The following is a 20,665-nucleotide window of genomic DNA, read 5'->3' on the forward strand; positions in this document are numbered from 1 at the left end:
TATGTGCATAGAGCATTATCAGATACAAGCTACATACGGCAGCACCTCACCTTTTAGTACAGACTACTGCTCTTCTGCTCTTGGTACGAATTTAAGTTCACTCTTTATATTCTGAATTTCTGAAAGGTTGAATGCAGGTCCAGGAAGTTTTACAGCCCCGGGGAGTTGCTTCTTCTCTTCATTTGGTACAACTTCTACGTTACTCTAGAGGCAAGAGATATAATACAAAACATATTGTTATGACTATGAATGTTTTGTTAGCCCCATGCCTAGACTCTCCACTAAGTCCGACGGCACTGACAATAGGAGCACTATAAGACCCATAGACTTTCACAGGCCTAACAGCAGCTCCATTCGCTCCTCCTAGGGGCTATGAGGCAGCTTGGATGAAAAGTGGGACTGCAGTATATAGGTGAACATAGTACATAGGCCTGAATACCCTAATGACTAACTTTTTAATTGTCATAAGCTTTTTTCACCACAATATGTAACTATGTGACTGAATTCTAGTATTCATGTGATTCAAAGATGTTCTAAAATATAGCAAGTTAAAGCCAATTGACGTGTCACTGTTTACTAGGCCTTTTTATGCTAATTTTAGTCTATACTGGGAGGCTGCATTTATATTAAGCTGTACCTGTGAGGATCCTACATATGTTGGCGAGAACTGATCTTATCTCTGGAATACATGGAAAAATTCTAGAGAAAAAATACATTACCCACATGGAATGGTCAGCTGTGTGAATATATACAACAGAATGAAGTTAGTGCAAATGCAGCAGCACTCTGAAAAACAGGTGCGGGGGCCAGTTGGTCCAGCTTTGGCCAAAGCTTCACAATATATAGTAACAAATCTCCAATGGCACTGCGATATATTGGGGTGCCATTGGAGATTTGTTACTACACTAGAATGCAGCTATGGGATGTACAGATTAGCAGTCTTACCCAGGTCCTGGTGACTCCCGAAGCCCAAAGGACCCTCTGTTATGTAAGAAGTAACTATTGTAAAAAAAAAAAAATGGTACATGGTAGATGGGCACTGATGTAACTTGAAAGTTTTGGCCCCATGCCAAACTTTTAAATAGAATCAGAACTCATTTAGAATAAATTGGGGCTGCACACTGTATATCATCCAGAGGGTACGGGTCTTGCAGCCAGAGCTCACAGCCAGACGTGACCCAAGAAATACTCATCATGCTCTGGGTCCGCTGTTGGGGTGCACCTGGCATCAGTCATTGGCACTGGTGACAGCCTAGAGCTGAGGTGCAGGGTTAGGCCATGTTCATACATGGCATGAACATCGGCCGTTGTTTGACATGTTCACCCATCTGATACTGCAATATCAGCCGGCTGAACATCACTTCATTTTAACTGGAATGTGGGCACACTCGGTTGTGCCCGCACTCCAATTAGCCATAGAGCACAATGTTAAGTACAGCCAAAAGCTATACTTTACATTGTGTGTACAGCCTATTTTGTATTGTCGCTGTTTACTGAATAGCAGCCGCACAAAATAGAGATGTCAGTTTTTCTGTGTGGTCCGTTGGAACATCGGCCATAGTGTATACAGTGTGTATACACTATGGCCAGTGTTTATACTTCAATGTAATCGCACACTGTCAATAAACAGCAGCTGTTGTTGCAACTTAAAAATATGTAAAAATACAGTGTGTGAACATCGCCTTATGGTGCATTTACACAAAAAGATTTATCTGACAGATCATTAAAGCCAAAGCAAGGAATGAATTTGAAAAGAGGACAAAGCTCAGTCTTCCCTTTATGGCCTGTTCTCTGTTTAAAATCTGTTCCTGGCTTTGGCTTAAATAATATCAGATACATTTGGGGCTTTTGGGGTCTTGAGCTGTGGCACCCTGGGGTGTGGGTCACACCACCTTCTAATTGGTGGAAACAGACACTGGTTATGATAAACCCAAGGTCATAAGGTTTAGTCATAGGGAGCTTCAGGACCTTGTTTGCTATGTTGAGAAGGGCCCTTGTGGACTACGTGGCCCAATTGCAACTGCAACCACTGGGATCACTACTGTTAGGCGATATTCTAAATTTATCAATCCCAATAACTTCTAATATGGCAAACATGCAGGGACTCCCTCATAACAGAAACACAATTCTTACTATCATGGTGACAGCAGAGCTTGTCTCAAGGCCAGGTAAAATCCTCTACTACAAATGCAATAGAATCGTGGGATGTACTTGTTTGAAATGCAAGTTCAAGGGCCATTAAAAATGAATTCGGTCTTGCTAGCCATGTCAGCTGGCTGAACGTTTACTGAGCAGCACTTCATTACACAAATACTTAATGCATTATTTATCGGGCCATTTTCTCTCTCCTCTGTATAGTTCACAGTGTGCCAGTCCATTGTCAGGGCGGCAAAGCTTTAGCTTCTTTTCTTTTACTAGTTCACCTTTAGGAAATGGCTTTATTCTGTTTTTCCAACAACTGTAATGGAAAGTAAGCTTTAGCAATAATGATAGTCACAGGGTGCTTGTCCTGCTACTAATGATATTTCTAATGTTCACCCTTATATTCTAGAAGAACACGGTGTGATCGGTTATTTTTTAATCTAATGATTATTACACAGTATTCACAAGTGTACAATGATTTACAATCAGGGAGGTAGAAAATAATAAAGTACGGTGCTGATTTTGCACAGCGGACTAGTCATTTGTATCTACTTTGGGAGAATAAAAATAATGCTTCAGGAACCCAGCCAGTATCTCTGGTAATACTGATATAAAGCTCATTGTGAGGCAGTTTCAAGGGTTATGTGATTGCTGTGGTTGTAACCGTAACACAATTACCAGATGTAACAAGCTTTCCTAATACAATGGGCAGAATTATGAAGACCGGCATACTCGTATGTAAATTACCCCCCCCCCCCCCTTTCCACGGCTGAATTGACTTAGAGACGCACGTCTCTGTGAATCCAGAAGCTGGGCACCCGAACATGCGCCTGTCTTACCACATCTATACCTGCTTCCAGCAGGGGGGCACCCACCCGAGGCGTCCATCAGGCGAGCGAGGGGTACAGCAGGTGTACACCAGGGAGAGGGGGCGTATCTGCACCTTCTCCCTGGCATACACCTCGGGTGGATCATTCATGTCCCCCAATGTATTCTGAACTCATACATAGATAATATATTACTAAACTAAAGATATTAGGAGACAAGGAGACGATGCAAGATATTGTAATAAGTGCAGCACGAGAGAAGCCTTGGAAATATGAGTGAGAAATTGTGATGAGAGGAGAATATGTCCGTGGATCATCCTCTGATTGGAGACAATGATAGAAATGGCAGAAGGAATGTAGGAAGGCTGAACACTCGTATTTCATTCTAATTTATTATGGAAGGAATAATGACCAAAGGCTAAAGAGTGAAGGTAATACTATAGTAACTGGTACGGTAGTCGCGGTGAAAGATTATTAGAGCATGAATAAGTGTTTTATGATATCAATTGAGTGATATTGTGAGGCAGTAATTGATATCTGCTGGATTGAAATGAGCATATTGAATGAGCATTACTAGAGGTCCTATTAGATTGGGTGTTATTGCCCTGTGTAATAGAGCCAGGGATCATGTGGCAAACAAGCAAATACTCATTCTCTAGCTAATTGCATATTTTAAAGACTATTAAAAACATCATTTGTCAGCCTCACATCTGGCCATGTAATATGGTATGTGCAGCTGAAAAATAATGGAGGTGAAGGGGTGCACAAACAATACAGCAATCCTTCATGTGGCCATGCCCTCATGATAACCAAGCCATGTAATAGGCTTCTTAAACAATCTAATATTAATATTTTTCATTTGCGCTCACATTGGGCATAAGCCTACCTGTGTAATACCACTTAACGTTTTTTAAAGGCCGTTAGTTGTTGTTCAAAATAACAGCCGTTGTTTTGAGTATTAAACAACGGCCGTTGTTTAACATACTTTGGCATCTGTCATTACTATGAGGGCAGTTGTTACATTTATCTAGTTCAATAATACAAGCAAATGAAAAATGCCCAAAGTAACTAGTCCTAAATGCACCAAAAACTACAAACACCACAAAAAAAAAGAAAAATCCAATGAAGGGTCAGAAAATGCAGGACAATCACAAGTAGATATTATCAAAAACCTTTATTTAGATCATTCATATTTGATAAAATTCATTAAAAATGAAGGGAGTGAAGCAGAGCCAAACAGATGGAAAAACAAACAGTGAGGGGACATATAAATATACTTTATAGGATCATATATTGCACATGCATACAAAATGCTAATGAAAGTATGTAAAATTGTAGAAATACAGACAGCCTCCACTAGATGGCACACATCATGATGTAAACAACAATCGATGGAAGTAAATACTCAGGCAGAGCCTTGGGGAATAATGAAGATACTAGATAGGTATCACGTGCACAGTGAAATCACCAAAAAATATATTAGATAATTATAGACAATAAAGGATGCCTGTATTCCATTAAGTCCCGCTCACCTACTCACCCTACGCGCGTTTCGCGTGGCTTTATCAAGGGATCCCGCGAATACTCTTTTTTCCATGGCTTTTACATGAAGTGTAAAATGTTCAGAGTGGGCGAAGCATACAACATAAAAAAAAAAATCCTGTGTAGTCTCACTTACAGTAAGCAAACAAACTATCTCCTCCTTTCAAGACATGCATCAAGTATTTGTCAAGCTCCTTGTACATCCCAACAGAAGATAGATCTGACAACCTTAAAGATATATTTGACAAAGTTATATTGCATCTGAGACTTTGTGCTCCTAGAGGGTACATCTGACAGCAAGTAAGATATATCTGTCAGAACTGTTTGCCAGTCCTCCTAAAAGTGACTCAGGGAAATTCTAAAACTCAGTGGGGCTCAGTGTGGTTACAAACAAACAGATGTTTAATATATGTACGTATAATGGGAAACTTTGTCGGTACATGCATAGACTCAGTTTTAAATATTTTAGGGCATCTTGCTATAAGGTCCACATTTATTAACCAAATTAAGATAAAAAATAAAACATCTTGTGTTCACACACCAACTTTTTTTTGGCCATTTGGTGGCCATCTTTTAGGACGGCAGTCATTTTTAGTCCAAATGAAGGCTGTCATTTTATAATGATGGGTGTGATTGTACAAATAACGGGAGTCATTATGAAATAACGGACGTTATCTGGGTTCAAAATGACTGCTGCCCTAAAAGTTGGCCATTAAACAGCCAAAAAAAAGATTGTGTTTGAACTTATCCTTGTAGTGAAAAAGGGTCCAGGCACCAGGGTTGGGTAGCCATGTTAGCTGAGTGTGTAAAGGGGTACTCCGAGTGGGAGACATTTTTGTTAACTATAGTCTTACCTCCCTGGGTCCAACGCTGAGACTGACAACCCGCTTCTACGGTCCCTGGTCCCCTGGCCCCCCGGCCGCTTCCTGGTCTGAGACTGGGCTTGAGTTGTGGAATTTCAGGCCTGCTCAGCTAGTCAGTGGCAGAGTCGGGATCATACAGCTGCTGACTGGCTGAGCGAGTTTGAAATGTTATGTCTCAAGCGCAGTCTCAGACCAGGAAAAAAAAATGGCATAGCTTCTAGAATCAAAAATATTGTAACTGGTTAACCCTTTCATTTGTGTTTATCCTTGCTGCATGGTACTGGCTGACATGGAATTTCTCTGTATTTATTTAAAGGTGAGGGTAATGGGTGATGGTGACCTCTCTCTCTAAAAGAGTAAGCGAAAATCCTGCACAGATGTTACCATAGTCAGTCTAAGCCCAGAGGGAAAAAAAATCCTGCAAGACTTTTAAGACCCACTTAAACTCTCTATAGTACCCTGGAGCACTTGGATGTAATAAAATGAGTAATAAGCCTTAGAGGACAGAGTAGATAAGACCAAACCAGTGTGTTGGAGCAGCTTTTGCTGTAAATGTGTATGTTTAAGAAGTATAAAAATGCATGTGGTAAGCCCAGCTCCATTAGGTCCAGATTGGGGATATCAAACAGAACGATTCCACTTGCTAACATGTCCACCTTTCAGCAAGAATTGAGATTTCCCCCCAATGCAAGATATATTTTAATTTAGACAGCCTTAGAAAAGTATGTTACACTTATTCATAAGAGAGTCTCTACAATACTCTCCAACATTTCTATCCAAACTCCTGGGTCATTTAACCACAGACCGAAAACAACCAAAAACGCACCTATCTGTTGCTGAAATGTTGTGGTTTTTAAACATGGAGTTCACACAGCAGCAAAATCGATAATTTAATCTGTATGTAATGATCATTTGTACAGGAAAGTCTCCACCACATCTGGATGTATCTGGATGTAAGAAACTTTGCAATTGGTTCGATTCACCTTTCTAGTTTCCATGCTAGGCTCTGTCATGATTACAGCTTGTTAGCTATGTTCCCGACCACCTCTCTGTGTAACCTGATTTGCAGTAATCCTCTCTTTACACTGACAGCTCCCAGCCTTGTGGAGCTATGAGGACAGGACCTGGCATAGAAGTACCCAACACAGAACAGCAAAGTGCAGAGTAGAAGAGCACAGTGCTGCTGGCTAGAACAGCCAATAACTGTGGAGGTGCCTACCCATAGCAGGAAGTGAAAGCAGGCCAGGAGCATGAAGAGGGGTAAGTTTGGCAGGTAAGAATACAACTTTAAGTTTATTGCTAAGAAATTTTAAAGGGGACCTGTCAGTGGAAATTGACCTACACATATCTGGTATTAATATTAATGTTGGTCCTACCATTTTTCTTTTCTTGGTCTGGCATCCAAACCTACAAATGGCAGAAAAACGTGTTTTACCCAAGCTGTGTCATAAACTAAGATGAAAGTGTTGCCAGCCATTTTACATGGCAATTTCTGCTGACAGATTCCCTTTAAGGGAAATCTGTTTATCACTGGCTTGTGCTGCCCCAAATGGATTCTTAGCTATTATTAAACATACTGTCATCTTGTGGGGGCAGCTTATTTATTAAGTTTGCTGATGTTCTTATATCTGTCCCCACCTACTCAGTTTGTAGATAATGATATCTCCATTTGACACCTTTTATGATCATCATTCACGATGTAATAACTATGGTGATTCCAAGTGATCATCGCTGACCGGAGTTGTAGCGGTGGTGCATATGCAAGTTTCCATATATTTAGGCGATGAGATGTTTGACCCAGTTTCATATGTTGAATTGTACAAATATATGCTATAATGTCCTTGAAGGGTTAATTGACGCTATTATTCAAGTATTGTTTAGAAGAGATTACATGTTATACTCCTTCATGAGTCATACTAATTCTCACAGGATTTTAAGACACTCAGGTGTAAACTTGTGATTTGTCTATGCATCATGTCAGAGGGTTATATAATGACAGGGCTGCTTTGAGTCATTATTCCGTTCCATGATGTGAGGCATGTCAGGCTAAACAATAAAGTTATGCCTACCCTTGCCAAGTTAACTTTTCCCTTTTCAAATAATAGGTTTCGGAGAAATAGAAATAGATAGATAATGAGATAGATATAACAGGTAGATATTAAATAGTTTGATAATGAGATATGTAGAAACGTCGAAAGATAGATAGATAGATAGATAGATAGATAGATAGATAGATAGATAGAAGATAGATAGATAGATAGATAGATAGATAGATAGATAGGAGATAGATAGATAGATAGATAGATAGATAGATAGATAGATAGATAGATAATAGATAGATAGATAATAGAAAGATAGGAGAGAGATGGATCGATAGGTAGGTAGAAAGTTCAAAATATAGATAGATAGATAGATAGATAGATAGATAGATAGATAGATAGATAGGAGATAGATAGATAGGAGAGACATAGATAGATAGATAGATAGATAGATAGATAGATAGATAGATAGATAGGAGAGACATAGATAGATAGATAGATAGAAGATAGATAGATAGATAGATAGATAGATAGATAGATAGATAGGAGATAGATAGATAGATAGATAGATAGATAGATAGGAGAGACATAGATAGATAGATAGATAGATAGATAGATAGATAGATAGGAGATAGATAGATAGATAGATAGGAGAGACATAGATAGATAGATAGATAGATAAGAGATAGATAGATAGATAGATAGGAGATAGATAGATAGATAGATAGATAGATAAGAGATAGATAGATAGATAGATAGATAGATAGATAGATAGATAGATACTGACTTCCACTTTATGGAAATATAGATAGTAAAAACAAATACCCAATAAAAAGTCTATTACATAAATACTAATACTGATTAAACAACTAAACTTGCAGCAAAAGTGTAACCCACAACTTTGCTCTATGTTATATAGTGCTCATGAAAATCATAGGACTAAACATGATTTAACATTGTTGCCACAGAAACCTGTCTTGACTTAGATGTCAGACATAGTACAGGCTGGATTGTGAGTTCTGCTGTGGAGCTATACTGACACACTGTGGCCATACATATTTTAGAGTCGTCCTCATTCTGCTATGATCATTTATCCTGGATGATACTGTATGTATTTTATTTGACACCATTGAATTGAGGTAATGTTGAACTAAGCATGCATTATAATAGGATGACAGGTTTTATGTAAATTAGTGGTAGAATCAAGTGCAATATGTGATTCTATATCTCCATTTACAGCAAAGTCTCAGATGGTCTAAATAGTGGCAGATATTGATGTGTATGGAGGTTTGTATACATCCCTCCACTAGTAGAACACATTTTAATGCTCCTGTTATTCAGTGAAAATCTTTTCCTTTCAAATCAAATCAGTTATATAGATTTGTAATTTACTTCTATTTTAAAATCTCAAGTCTTCCCATACTGATCAGCTGCTGTATGTCCTGCAGGAAATGTTGTTTTCTTTCCAGTCTGACACAGTGCTCTCTGCTGACACCTCTGTTTAGGACAGGAACTGTCCAGAGCAAAAAAATTATTATGATGTCCCACAGGTATTTTTTTTTATTCACACCTCTCACAAAAGCCTGTACTTCAAAGTAGCAGTGGTAATAAAGTTGTACCTAAGTTTTACCACTAGATGTTGCTAGTATTTATATTGTGTGCTTAAGTATTGCACAGCTGTAGGCAACTAAAGGGTTATTGTTCTGTGAGTTGTGCATCAATGAGAGCTCTTTCTCTTCTCTACCTATCTCTATCCTTCTCTTTCTCTTGCACTCTCTTCTCACCCGCTCACAGCACATATTAAATATGCTGTCGGAAGTTGTCACATGGTGAGAGGAATAGTTGTCACAGACTTAGTGAGTCTTACTCTGGTTTCTGTAGAGGAAGGGCGTAAGCCAGAACAGTCCCTACAGCAGTCAAGTTGGGCCCTGGCTTATGCCAGGTCCCCTGTTAGAGGACAAGTTGAGTCTTAGTCTAGATGCTGAACAGAGCAGACACACATGGGAACCGCTACTCTTTTCTTGAAAGCAGTACTTTCACGCACTATGCAGTGCTAAGTACTTTCAGACAGGACAAGTCAGGGATCATCCCAGCCCACACTGTGAACAAGTCTAAAGGTACAGGACAGTATCCTGAAGAAAGAGGAACTGATCCGGTTAGAGCAAATTTGCAAAAAGCCTACGTACACTATCTCACAGTGCAGGTGTAATCAGAGAACTCTTACCACTCTACTCAACTCAGGTAACAAGGTCTGGGGCCTGTGTCACCCTCTAGGACGGGTCGGCTGACACTGGGGGCAATAGGTCGTGCAAAGATCAAGGAGACAAAACACGGGCATAAGTATTCTATCTACTCCCAAGTATTCTACTTCTAAAGTTCCAGCAGAGCACAGTACTAAATTGGGTTGGGACTCTCTTGGCATCCTCCTCCATACTTCTCTGAACCTCTTCTACCTCTCAGCAAGCAACTCAGCCAGCATGGCTGCACTACTCTATAAGCTCTCAGCACAGATCCAGTCACTAAAGTCTAAAGTGTATTGTCAAGACAGAAGTCCGCTGTATATCACTGTATCAAGTATTTCTAAAAGTAAAGAAGTTATTTATTTAACTGAAGTCAGTGGTTATGCTCTAAGCACCTACACAGCCATTGCATCTTCCTTGGGTCATCTCCCCTTTTTGTTGATGGCGGTACCGATAGTCCGGGTGGGCCACAACTCCACTCGGGACCGCCGTGATAAGCGCCCAAGGGACCCCCAAACAGCCTGGCAGGTTACTGACCAAAGGGGAAATGGTATAGCCAGACTACCTAAATTAAAAGCAGGTGCGCCATCATACCTGTGTGCCCAACTGGCACTGGCAACACGACAACATAACACCTGACTGAGCTATTCCCCGACCAACCACTACTACAGTGGAGTCACACTTCACCATCTGGCAAGTGACGGGTCGACCACCACACCGGTGGAGCACCACATTAAATATAAGTTTTCTTTTGTTTTGTTTTTTGTTTATTTCATTATTGTATTATTTTAAAGTGCTAAGGATTCCCAATCAGGTTCAATTTAGTTTTAAAATAACAGGTTTTTTTATACAATGAAGAGAAAAATAAATAACTATATTTCATTTCCATCAGTGGAATTGGACCCAGGAAAAAACTTTTGTTGGTCTCTAGACAAGTCATTTACCCCTAAACAGCAGCTTTAACACAGTAATCTTGCATTTACACAGACTAGTGATGATCAAATACTGTTTGATCGAATAGATATTCGATCGAATAGTGAGATATTCGAATATTCGATATGTGTACGAATATCCCGCGAATATTCGATAAATATTCGATAAGCGTTCAAATCCCCCAGCTTCCGGTTTCACCCTCCAAATGGTCAAATAGATGTTTTTCATTAATCGAATACTTGTTCCCATAGACTTTAATATGATTGAATATTCGAATATTCGTGGGATATTCGTACGAATATCGAATATTTGAATATCTCACTATTTGCTCATCACTAACACAGACAGATCTGACAGATTATTGAAGCCAAAGCCAGGAACAGACTATAAACAGGGGACAGGTCATAAAGGAAAGACTGATATTTCCCCTCTTTCCAAATCCATTCCTGGCTTTGGCTTCAAAAACCTGTCAGATAAATCTGTCTGTGTAAATGCACCATAAGGCTTGGCAATTCAACTATATCTGATTGCGATCAGTGCTCTGTAGGCAGTTTATGACTGAAATCAACACTCAGAGACACTGGCTGACAGTGTGAGTGAGCAGGACGCTAAGAAGCAAAGATTATTAATGATGAAGAGGAAAGAGAGTGCGGCACAAATGCTGAGCTACAACTCCTCTTTGACTCTTCATTACAGTAGAAGACCTGAGATCTGTGCATAACCCACTCCACGGACACATTTTCAAAAGATACCATGCTCACAAAGGAACTGCCAGCTACAGCAAAGTGTCAGAACCTCAGGTAGAGCCCGGGAGCTGGCACATTCCCTTTCAGAGCACAGTACATGGCAGTGTTTTTTAAGGGGGCAAAGTGTGTGACAGTGTTATATTGAGTGGGAACAGTTTGTGGCAGTGTCATAGTCACAGAGCACAGTGTGCAAAATTGATAGATTCAGAGGGCACAATGTGAGGCATATTGGGGTACTTGTCTTTGCACAAGCGGTAAGGACATTAAAAACTGTAAACTCTGCATTGTCAAGGTCATGGAGGGCTGAGCTGGATAGAGAGGAAAAGGACAGAGAATGATTCCAATCAGAGAAGACTTCACCTGGGATTCACTGAATGCCATTGATTATTATTCTTCTGAGGGTGTTTCAGTCGTACTGTAACCACTTATGGTCTATAGCAAGATGATCGGTAATACCATTCTTGTTTGTGTAATTACTCCCAGCATACCCTTTCTTTTAGGTCATACTGCAAGCTGTAATTTTACAGGGTATGGCTATGTTCACACTGCGTACGAATCCGTCCGTTATGCGAACCATGAATATACGCACGTAGTTTTGAGGTTGATGCGTTCGCTTGAAAGTATACGATATACGCCTGCACAGTGCACACTACGTATGAGCTTACGGCCGGATCGTATACGGCGCAGTGAAAAATTAACAAGACCATTGTTTGAGGACGGAAATGTTGAAACTCACGCCCGTGGATCTCCATGCGGTCCCGTACGGAGTACTTATTTCAGCCAAGTTGAACTTGATTTTTGAGGTTCGTACGCATCCGGCCGCATGTCTATTTTTCCCACGCCCGTAGTTTCAGCCGCACATGTACGGCAGGGTACGATCTACGGACGGATTCATACGCAGTGTGAACATAGCCTAAAAATGTATACAGCAGTAAGTGACCTAAATTTTTTATTTCTGTACCGAACTTGGCTTTGGTGCTGTACTCATGTAATAAACTTACTTCATTGACTAACAAGCTTCGATCTGGTAACTTTTATGTGTATTAGGCTTAGTTTTAGGCTGGTTTATGTATAGAGCTTGGCCCTAATACTGTACTAGAGTATGTAAGAAATGTACTTCAGGTAATAATGATATTATGACGATGATAGTAGTGGTTGTAATAAATTATTATTACTATGCAAATTCTTTATTTATTATTACCTGTTCTGCTTCAGGTGTAAAGTCTCTTCTCTTGGGTGGTTGTCCAGCTCCAGGTCGGAATGCTCCCATAGGAATATTGAGATTAGCCTAAAATATAAAGCAGTCTATTAGTAGTCATATTTACTATATAATACATGCTGCAGTTCACGCCTAATAGCAGAAAAATCAAACCACAAAACTGTAGCCATTGTGGTACACTGTGTGACGCACTTTCATTGGCCACTACGTCCTTTCTTGGTCTTAGGGCCCTTGCACGCTATGGAAATCACACCCATAATAGAGGATAGAGGGGGAGAGAGGGTGCTGTTGAAATGGCCCTGCGCCATGTAGCTTGACGTTGTGAAGCGAAAGATTCGGGGCAGTGATCTTCCTAGCAGGGGCACTGGCCCCGAATCTTAAAGGGGTTATCCAGCACTACAAAAACATGGCCACTTTCCCCCTACTGTTGTCTCCAGTTTGGGTGGGGTTTTGAAACTCAGTTCCATTGAAGTAAATGGAGCTTAATTGTAAACCGCACCTGAACTGGAGACAACAGTAGGGGGAAAAGTGGCCATCTTTTTGTAGCGCTGGATAACCCCTTTAATGCCTAGCGACGCCACTGCCTTTAAGCATAAGGAAGGTTATCAATCTGTAAGTCTGGAGGAAAGAAGGGAAAGGGAGGACATTATCAAAGCCTTAAACTTTGTTAGGGCGCCACAATCTCAAAGGGGCCACAATCTGAAAGAGTAGTAGATGCTTGAAGCAAACTTCCAGCAGATGTGGTTGGTAAATCTACAACAACTGAATGTAAGCATGTCTGGATAAACATATATCTATCCTAAGATAATAAGAAAAGTAACAATAAAAGAGCAGACTTGATGAAGCAGGTGCACTTGTTCTGCTGACAATCTTCCACGTTTGTATGTGCATTATGGAACTATATGGCCAAAAGCAAGTGGCACCTGATCATTGCATCTACATAAGCTTCTTTGGCATCCCATTATAAATACTGTATATGTGGTGTCTTGCCAGCTATATGCCCTATGGAAAGGATATACCACACAAGTACAAACCTTATAGAATAATGCCATACTGATCGGTCATTTCTGGTTGAACAAAAAGGGAATTTGATTTTATTAGGGTGTCTTAGTTTATATTATATAAAGAGAAAGTGACTTCTCCAGCTGCCAAATGTGTCTGCTTTGAATGTATTATGTGAACCTACCCTATAAATACATAGACATCCTTGTGATCGGCTCCTGTGGGAAATAATAGAACTGGCAGCTGTGCGGTGAACTACAATTAGTCAGGATAATCTTGGTATTATGAGCACTGCGGGTCCCAGATCAAATAGAAGGAGAATCAGCAAATATGGGAAATTACAAGTGATACTATTTTAAGATGTCACGTCTTAGATTTTTAGCTTTGCAGTTACAAAGTACGGAGAGATGAACTGGTTGTGAGAAATAAAAAAAAAAAAGGTACATACTGTAGAGTAATATTTTTACAAATGTTGCTCCAATAGTATAAAAGGCTTATTTATACTGAACCCCACCTGTTATTGCCCTGTGTAAAGTTACAGTAAAGGTGCCTTCATACCCACCGGATCCGCAGCGGATTTCACGCTGCAGATTCGCAGTGAAATCCACTGCAGATCCAGTGTCAGTGCATCCCTATGAGAATACATACTCACAGCGGGATTGACATCCAGCGGCATGTATGTAAGTTAACCCCCCTCCGGCCGTCCCGCTCAGCCAATCAGTGACTGAGGCTGGGCAGCGCACTGATTGGCTGAGCGGGACGAGCGGACGCAGGAAACCCCCAAAGCAAGCCGGAGCGGGGAGGAAGTGATGTATGCTCAGGCCGCCGTGGGGTTAACTTACATACACGCAGCGGGATGTCAGGACGGGATGCACTGACATTGGATCCGCAGCGGTGTGTGAAGGCACCCTAAAGGACCTATTACATAAACCGATTATTGTTTAAAAATTAGCTATAACGATAGAAAACGAGTGATTATCTGTCGGTGTAATAACACCCAATAACCAAACAACAAATGAAAAATTGTTCATTTTTGGCTTTCAACATGTTGAAAAATCAGAAATTATCGGATGTATTTGTCAGATTATGGCTTTGTGTAATAAAAGGCAACAATCAGCCGACATGTACGATGTTGGCTGATTATTGTCTTTCAACATGTTGAAAGACCAATGATCCAAATAGCAATGATCTGCTGCTATCGCCCTGTGTAAAAGGAGCGGTGGCAGCAGACCGAAGCTATTTTCTATGGGCTTCCCAGACAATTTAATGATCGCCCGGGCTTAGAAGATAAACTAAAGGCATTCTGGGTGATATTTTTAATTTTTGCTTTGATGTCCACAGCAGCAGTCCAGGCATCCCCTTGTTCTGTCTTGTGAGGCCTAGAAATCACATTTGGTCTGTCTGGAGAGGCAGGGCATACCACTGGTCTGTCTAGTGAGGCTCATGCATCCCACTGGTTTTTCTAGTGGGGCCCATGCATCACATTGGTCTGTCTAGTGAGGCCTAGGCATCCCACTGGTCTGTCTAGTGAGGCCTATGTATCTCATTGGTCTGTCTAGTGAGGCCTAGGCATCTCTTTGGACACAGTTGGACAGTCTTAAAATGCAGCCATAAGGTACCATAAGGGAAAAAGTGTACAGATACTTGGCCTGATTGTAAAGCAAACTATATTAAGAAATTCGAGATTGCTTTGTTTTTTGTGAACCAATTGCATTCACCTTTATTCTTCTTTTCTTTTGCACCTTGTGAAATGTAATACAGGTTACAGTTTATGAAGTTAGATATACATGTGATCTATTAGCTGTAATAAATATTTTAGACCTCTTTATAGTAAAATCTGGAAACCAATAGATCGAATTGCACAAAAATATAATTTAAAAAGTAAAAAAAAATAATAATAAAAAAAAAATAAAATAAAATAATAATAATAATAATAATAATAATAATAATAATAATAATAATAAACCTGCAATAGTAAAAATACATATTCACTGAATTTCAATCGATTTGTTGTATAATATACATTAAAATGTAATATTGGACACATACACAATACATTTAGACGGTATAGTTCACCCACAGCTGCTGGTACATACCTGGATAGATCTGACATTTGATGCCGACTGTTTAGACATTTTATAAGATGAGATCTTTCTGCAAAGAAAGTTAAAAGAATCAGATCTGTTTAATGTTCATTCACTTCACGTTCGGTGATACACCACATCTCACTTTCCCAGTTGCCTGGATACTTCCACCAATTATGTGTTGGAGTAGGAACACCTGAGCTCCAGAGATAAATAATTAACAGTGAGAAATTATACTATAGACATTTATTACACACCAAATCCATGTAAAAGTTAGACCATGTTCACACCTGATTTGTCATCTGTTCCATTTATCCAGATCAGTTTTCCATCTCCTGTCTCACTGAGTTCAATGAGAGAAATTACAAAAAAAAATTTACATCTATTGTCCCTACATTGAGTTTACTGAGATGACATCTGTCTCATGTCATTATTGTCTTTCTCATCGATCGTCCAGATGAATTCAATGTACAAAGTGGATGAAATAAGGGACATTGGACTGTCCATCAAGTTCAAATCCCTTTCACATGAATGGAAACTTTAATTTCCAATCATATATAAATACCTTGTCACAAGTAATGATGCTAAAGACATGCTTTTTCCATTTCAACCCTAAAGTGTCATATAGGCGTGGTCAGGGAGCGTCAGTGCACTTTAGTGCCATGGCCACCTTACAGTGGAAATAAACAGTTTTTATTTATATGATTGCAGTCTTGGACAACTACAATTAAAGGAGAAGTCTATTGGGGAATTAAAAAATCATTAAGGGCAGGGGGTGGTGGGGAAATAAAAAAACTAATTATAGTCACCTATCCCGTCACCCACACAGAGCCGTGCCCCGCTGCCGTACCCTGCCGGCTGTCTTCTTAGCTTCCCTCAGGCTACGTCATGACCCAGGTGACGGATGCCCCGCTTAGCCAGTCAGTGACTGGGGCGGGACACTGCTGCAGTCACTGATTGGCTGAGCGGGCTATATCTTATCAGTTTGTGATGTGGATACTGGGTCATGACATACCCGGAACCGAGGAGAAAATGATAGCTGACAGCTGACATGATATGAGAGTTGTGATGTGGCACAGTGCAGGCTTAGGGAACGGTTAACATAGTGTGTTTTTTTTATTTTCCCCTCACCCCCTGCCCACAAAAAATGTTTAGTTGCCTGCTGGACTTCTCCTTTAATGTTTGGATAATTTAACTGGTTACATAGCTATGTATCCATGTGAGCAGATGGGGATACCCCTTTAAGGCAATGTATCTGTTTAATACCAATTGAAAACAAGTAGGAATACTGATGGGCCAAGCTGCCATGTATTTTTTTCACAATAAATTATTTTGCTAAAAAGTACCTGCGTCTTTTAGACCTCCCCGGTTTCACTAATGTTTGGGTATAGGGATCATTTAGCACTGTGGCAGACTACTGAGTGAACTGTGCAATGACTGTATGTAGCAGAGGTAGGTGTGTGTGTCTGTGGGTATGTTTATGTAGCAGAGCTATGTGTTTGTGTCTCTGTATGTAGCAGAGCTGTTTGTGTATGGGGATGTAGCAGAGATGTATGTGTGTCTATATACTGATGTAGTAGCAGTGTGTCTCTGAGTATGTTTATGTAACAGAACTGCATGTGTGTGTATTTTGATGTAGCAGAGCTGGGTGTGTATGTACTGTCATGGAGAGTTTTAAGTTTCCCTGTCATTTCAAGAAACCGATTCCTTCACTGCACTGACCCCTTAGAACACCAGCAAAGTTTTATTAGTATGAAACTTTTTTTCCCTGTTTTAAGTTGTCTAAACCAGGGGTGCGTCTTAGGCTGCATTCCCACGTTCCGTGATCCTGACGGATCACGGACGTGGAATGCATGTACTGGAGCCCCCCCTCGCCCGGACAGCATCTGTAATTAGATGCTGGGAGCGGGGGAGACTGTATTCATAAGCACCGCGCTGTAGTAACAGCACCGCGCGGCTGATTCATTACAGCGCGGCGCTTATGAATACAGTCTCCCCCGCTCCCAGCATCTAATTACAGATGCTGTCCGGGCGCGGGGGGACTCCGGTACATGCATTCCACGTCCGTGATCCTTCAGGATCACGGAACGTGGGAATGCAGCCTTATAGTGAGATGTGTTTTATGAAACAAAAAATAATATAAAATAAACAGTAACTGCACGTCATTGCCTAGATATAAAAAACACCTGTCCACACACTCAATCACACTCCAACCACTCCACCGTGGCCAAGACCAAAAAGCTGTCTAAGGACACCAGGGACAAAATTGTGTACAAGGCTGGGATGGGCTACAGGGCAATGAGCATGCAGCTTGTGGAGAAGGCAACAACTGTTGACATAATTATTAGAAGATAGAAAGAACACAAGATGACTGTCACTCTTCCTCGGTCTGGGGCTACATGCAAGATTTTGCCTCATTGGGGTAAGGAGGATTCTGAAAAAGGTCAGGAACAACTATATGGAAGGACCTGGCCAATCAACTAAAGAGGGCTGGGATCACAATCTCAAAGACTACTGTTAGTAACACATCATGCGTTAAAATTCTGCAGGGAATGCCCCCTGCTCACTCCAGCACATGTCCAGGCCCCTTTGAAGTTGGCCAATGAGCATCTGGATGATCCAGAGGCATGGGTCATGTGGTCAGATGAGACCAAAATAGAACTTTTTGGTATCAACTCCACTTGCCATTTTTTTTAAGAAGAAGGATGAGTACAACACAGAGAATACAATCCCAACCATGAAGCAAGGGGGGGGGGGCATCATACTTTAGGGGTGCTTTTCTGCAAAGGGGACAGGGCAACTGCACAGTATTGAAGGGAGGATGTATGGGGCCATGTATTGTGAGATTTTGGCCAACAACCTCCTTCCCTCAGTAAAAACATTGAAGATGGGTCATGGCTGGGTCTTCCATCATGACAATGACCCAAAGCACACAGCCAGGGCTACTTAGGAGCGGCTCCGTAAGAAGTATTTCAAGATTCTGGAGTGGCCTAACCAGTCTCTAGATCTGAACCCAATAGAAAATCTTTAGAGGGAGCTAAAACTTAATGAGGCCCAGTGACAGCATCAAAACCTGAAATATTTGGAGAAGATCGGTATGGAGGAGTGGGACAAAATCTCTGCAGACATCTGAGCTCTGTAACGCCAAACAAAGGTCTCTGTACCGAATATTAAGTTCTGTTTTTCTAATACTTTTTCCTTGCAATAAAACGCTAAATAACTATTTAAGAATCTCATTGTTGAAAAGTACCTATGATAAAAATTACAGACCTCTCTATTCTTTGTAGGTGAGGAAATTTGCTAAATTGTCAGTGTTTAAAATTCTTATTTTCCCCACTGTACAACTGAGATCTTTCTATGATAGCAGAAATCAGAAATAACTTTTAGGGTAGCTTCACACGTACCGGATCCGCAGCGGATTTCACACTGCGAGTTTGCAGCAAATTGTGCTGCAGATCCTGGTAGTGTGAAGTTGAATGGGTCACATACCTGCAGCGGAATTTTCATTCCACTGCGGATACGTATGGTCTCCTTCCAAAGTCCAACAGGAGCACTTCTCCCTTGAGACACGTGCGACACATCCTCAAGCTCTCGTTTCCTTTTACCTTATTGTTATATACACCAGATTCATAATTCTTAGGAGTTTTCAGGAATTCTTGCTCAGGTATATGTCCTCAATAAACTTACAGGGACTGTTATTATTGTCACTGTTACAATGACTGCCTCTTTTCTCATCCCATGTCAGTCCGTTTACCTCACTACCTTTAACAATGACTCAAATATATATGTAATTTATGTAATTTTATGTGCACTGATTATTAAATTATGCATTCATGTACTCATGTTAAAAAAAAAAAAGAAAAAAAAAAAAACAATGCCAGAAACCTAATAGAGATTCCTAGGTCTGCCATGTATGTGATTTTATTAGGTCATGCACGTCTTATTTTTACAGTGATAGGCATAATAAACTGAAAAACAGAAGTACTGTATTGTATTACAGCAGTGATAAAAAAATACATGGTCATAGCAGAGTAAAATAAATAAATAAATATATATATATATATATATATATATATATATAAATAATTAAAAGAGTTAAATTATACAGCACTTATAATGACCCCTCATGTCTATACATATTATTGCTGTATATAAGAGTAACCTTCCTGTAAACATTGTCAGGGAAGAAAGATGTTCATCTAGTGAAGGAGAACGTGTCCCGCACAGTGCTGAGATTTATGGGTTTAATCTGAAGTTTAGTTTGGAGCGGGTAAATTGTAAGAAATTCCATTTATCTTCTATGATATCTGAACTTATAAAAGCTTATAGTAGATTATGACTTGATGTATCCTCTGGTTTTATGGACCATTAAGCATAGATATAGTCATATATAGTACATTTCATTAACTGGCTAGCAGTGTCTTTCTTCAAGCTTTAATATATGCATAATGGTCAGAGGAAGATTTAGGATCTCGGGATCCTGTCTACAGGGTAGGACCATGGCTCAGTTAAAGGGGTTGTCCGGCGAAAATCTTTTTCTTTCAAATCAACTGGTTTCAGAAAGTTATATCCATTTGTAATTTACTTCAATTTACAAAATAACATCCCCTCCCATATTTATCAGCTGCTGTATGTCCTGCAGGAAGTGGTGTATTATTTCCTGTCTTACACAGTGCTCTCTGCTGCTTTCTCTGTCCGAGACTGGAACTGTCCAGAGCAGGAGAGGTTTTTTATGGGGAGTTGCTGCTGCTCTGGACAGTTCCTGACATGGACAGAGGTGGCAGCAGAGAGCACTGTGTCAGACTGAAAAGAGTACACCACTGGGGATTTTTAAATAGAAGTAAATCACAAATCTATATAACTTTCTGACACCAGTTGGTTTAAAAGAAAAAGATTTCTAGAGTAACAACCTAAGTGTGTGCATGCCTGAGAAGAGGATAATAGATCTTAAGCCTTACTAGAAACTATTCAGGGAGAGGTGTTACATCGCGAGCACCTTCTATCATTTGCCACGCCCCCTTGACACTT

General features: G+C 40.3%; 1 protein-coding gene across 1 annotated transcript in view; it reads right to left on the reverse strand.

The window, feature by feature from the left end:
• The window catches only part of SMPX (small muscle protein X-linked), a 59,477-nt gene that overhangs the window by 10,939 nt on the left and 27,873 nt on the right, over positions 1–20,665 (reverse strand). Inside the window, exons 3-5 of the mRNA XM_069945566.1 lie at positions 15,650–15,707; positions 12,534–12,620; positions 46–204 (exon numbers count right to left, since the gene is read on the reverse strand). Coding sequence (XP_069801667.1) covers positions 64–204; positions 12,534–12,620; positions 15,650–15,688 — 267 coding nt within the window. The 5' untranslated portion in view covers positions 15,689–15,707 and the 3' untranslated portion in view covers positions 46–63. The remainder of the gene's footprint in view (positions 1–45; positions 205–12,533; positions 12,621–15,649; positions 15,708–20,665) is intronic.

This window comes from Dendropsophus ebraccatus, chromosome 11 (genome assembly GCF_027789765.1).
Source record: "Dendropsophus ebraccatus isolate aDenEbr1 chromosome 11, aDenEbr1.pat, whole genome shotgun sequence".
In the NCBI taxonomy this organism is placed as follows: Eukaryota; Metazoa; Chordata; class Amphibia; order Anura; family Hylidae; genus Dendropsophus; species Dendropsophus ebraccatus.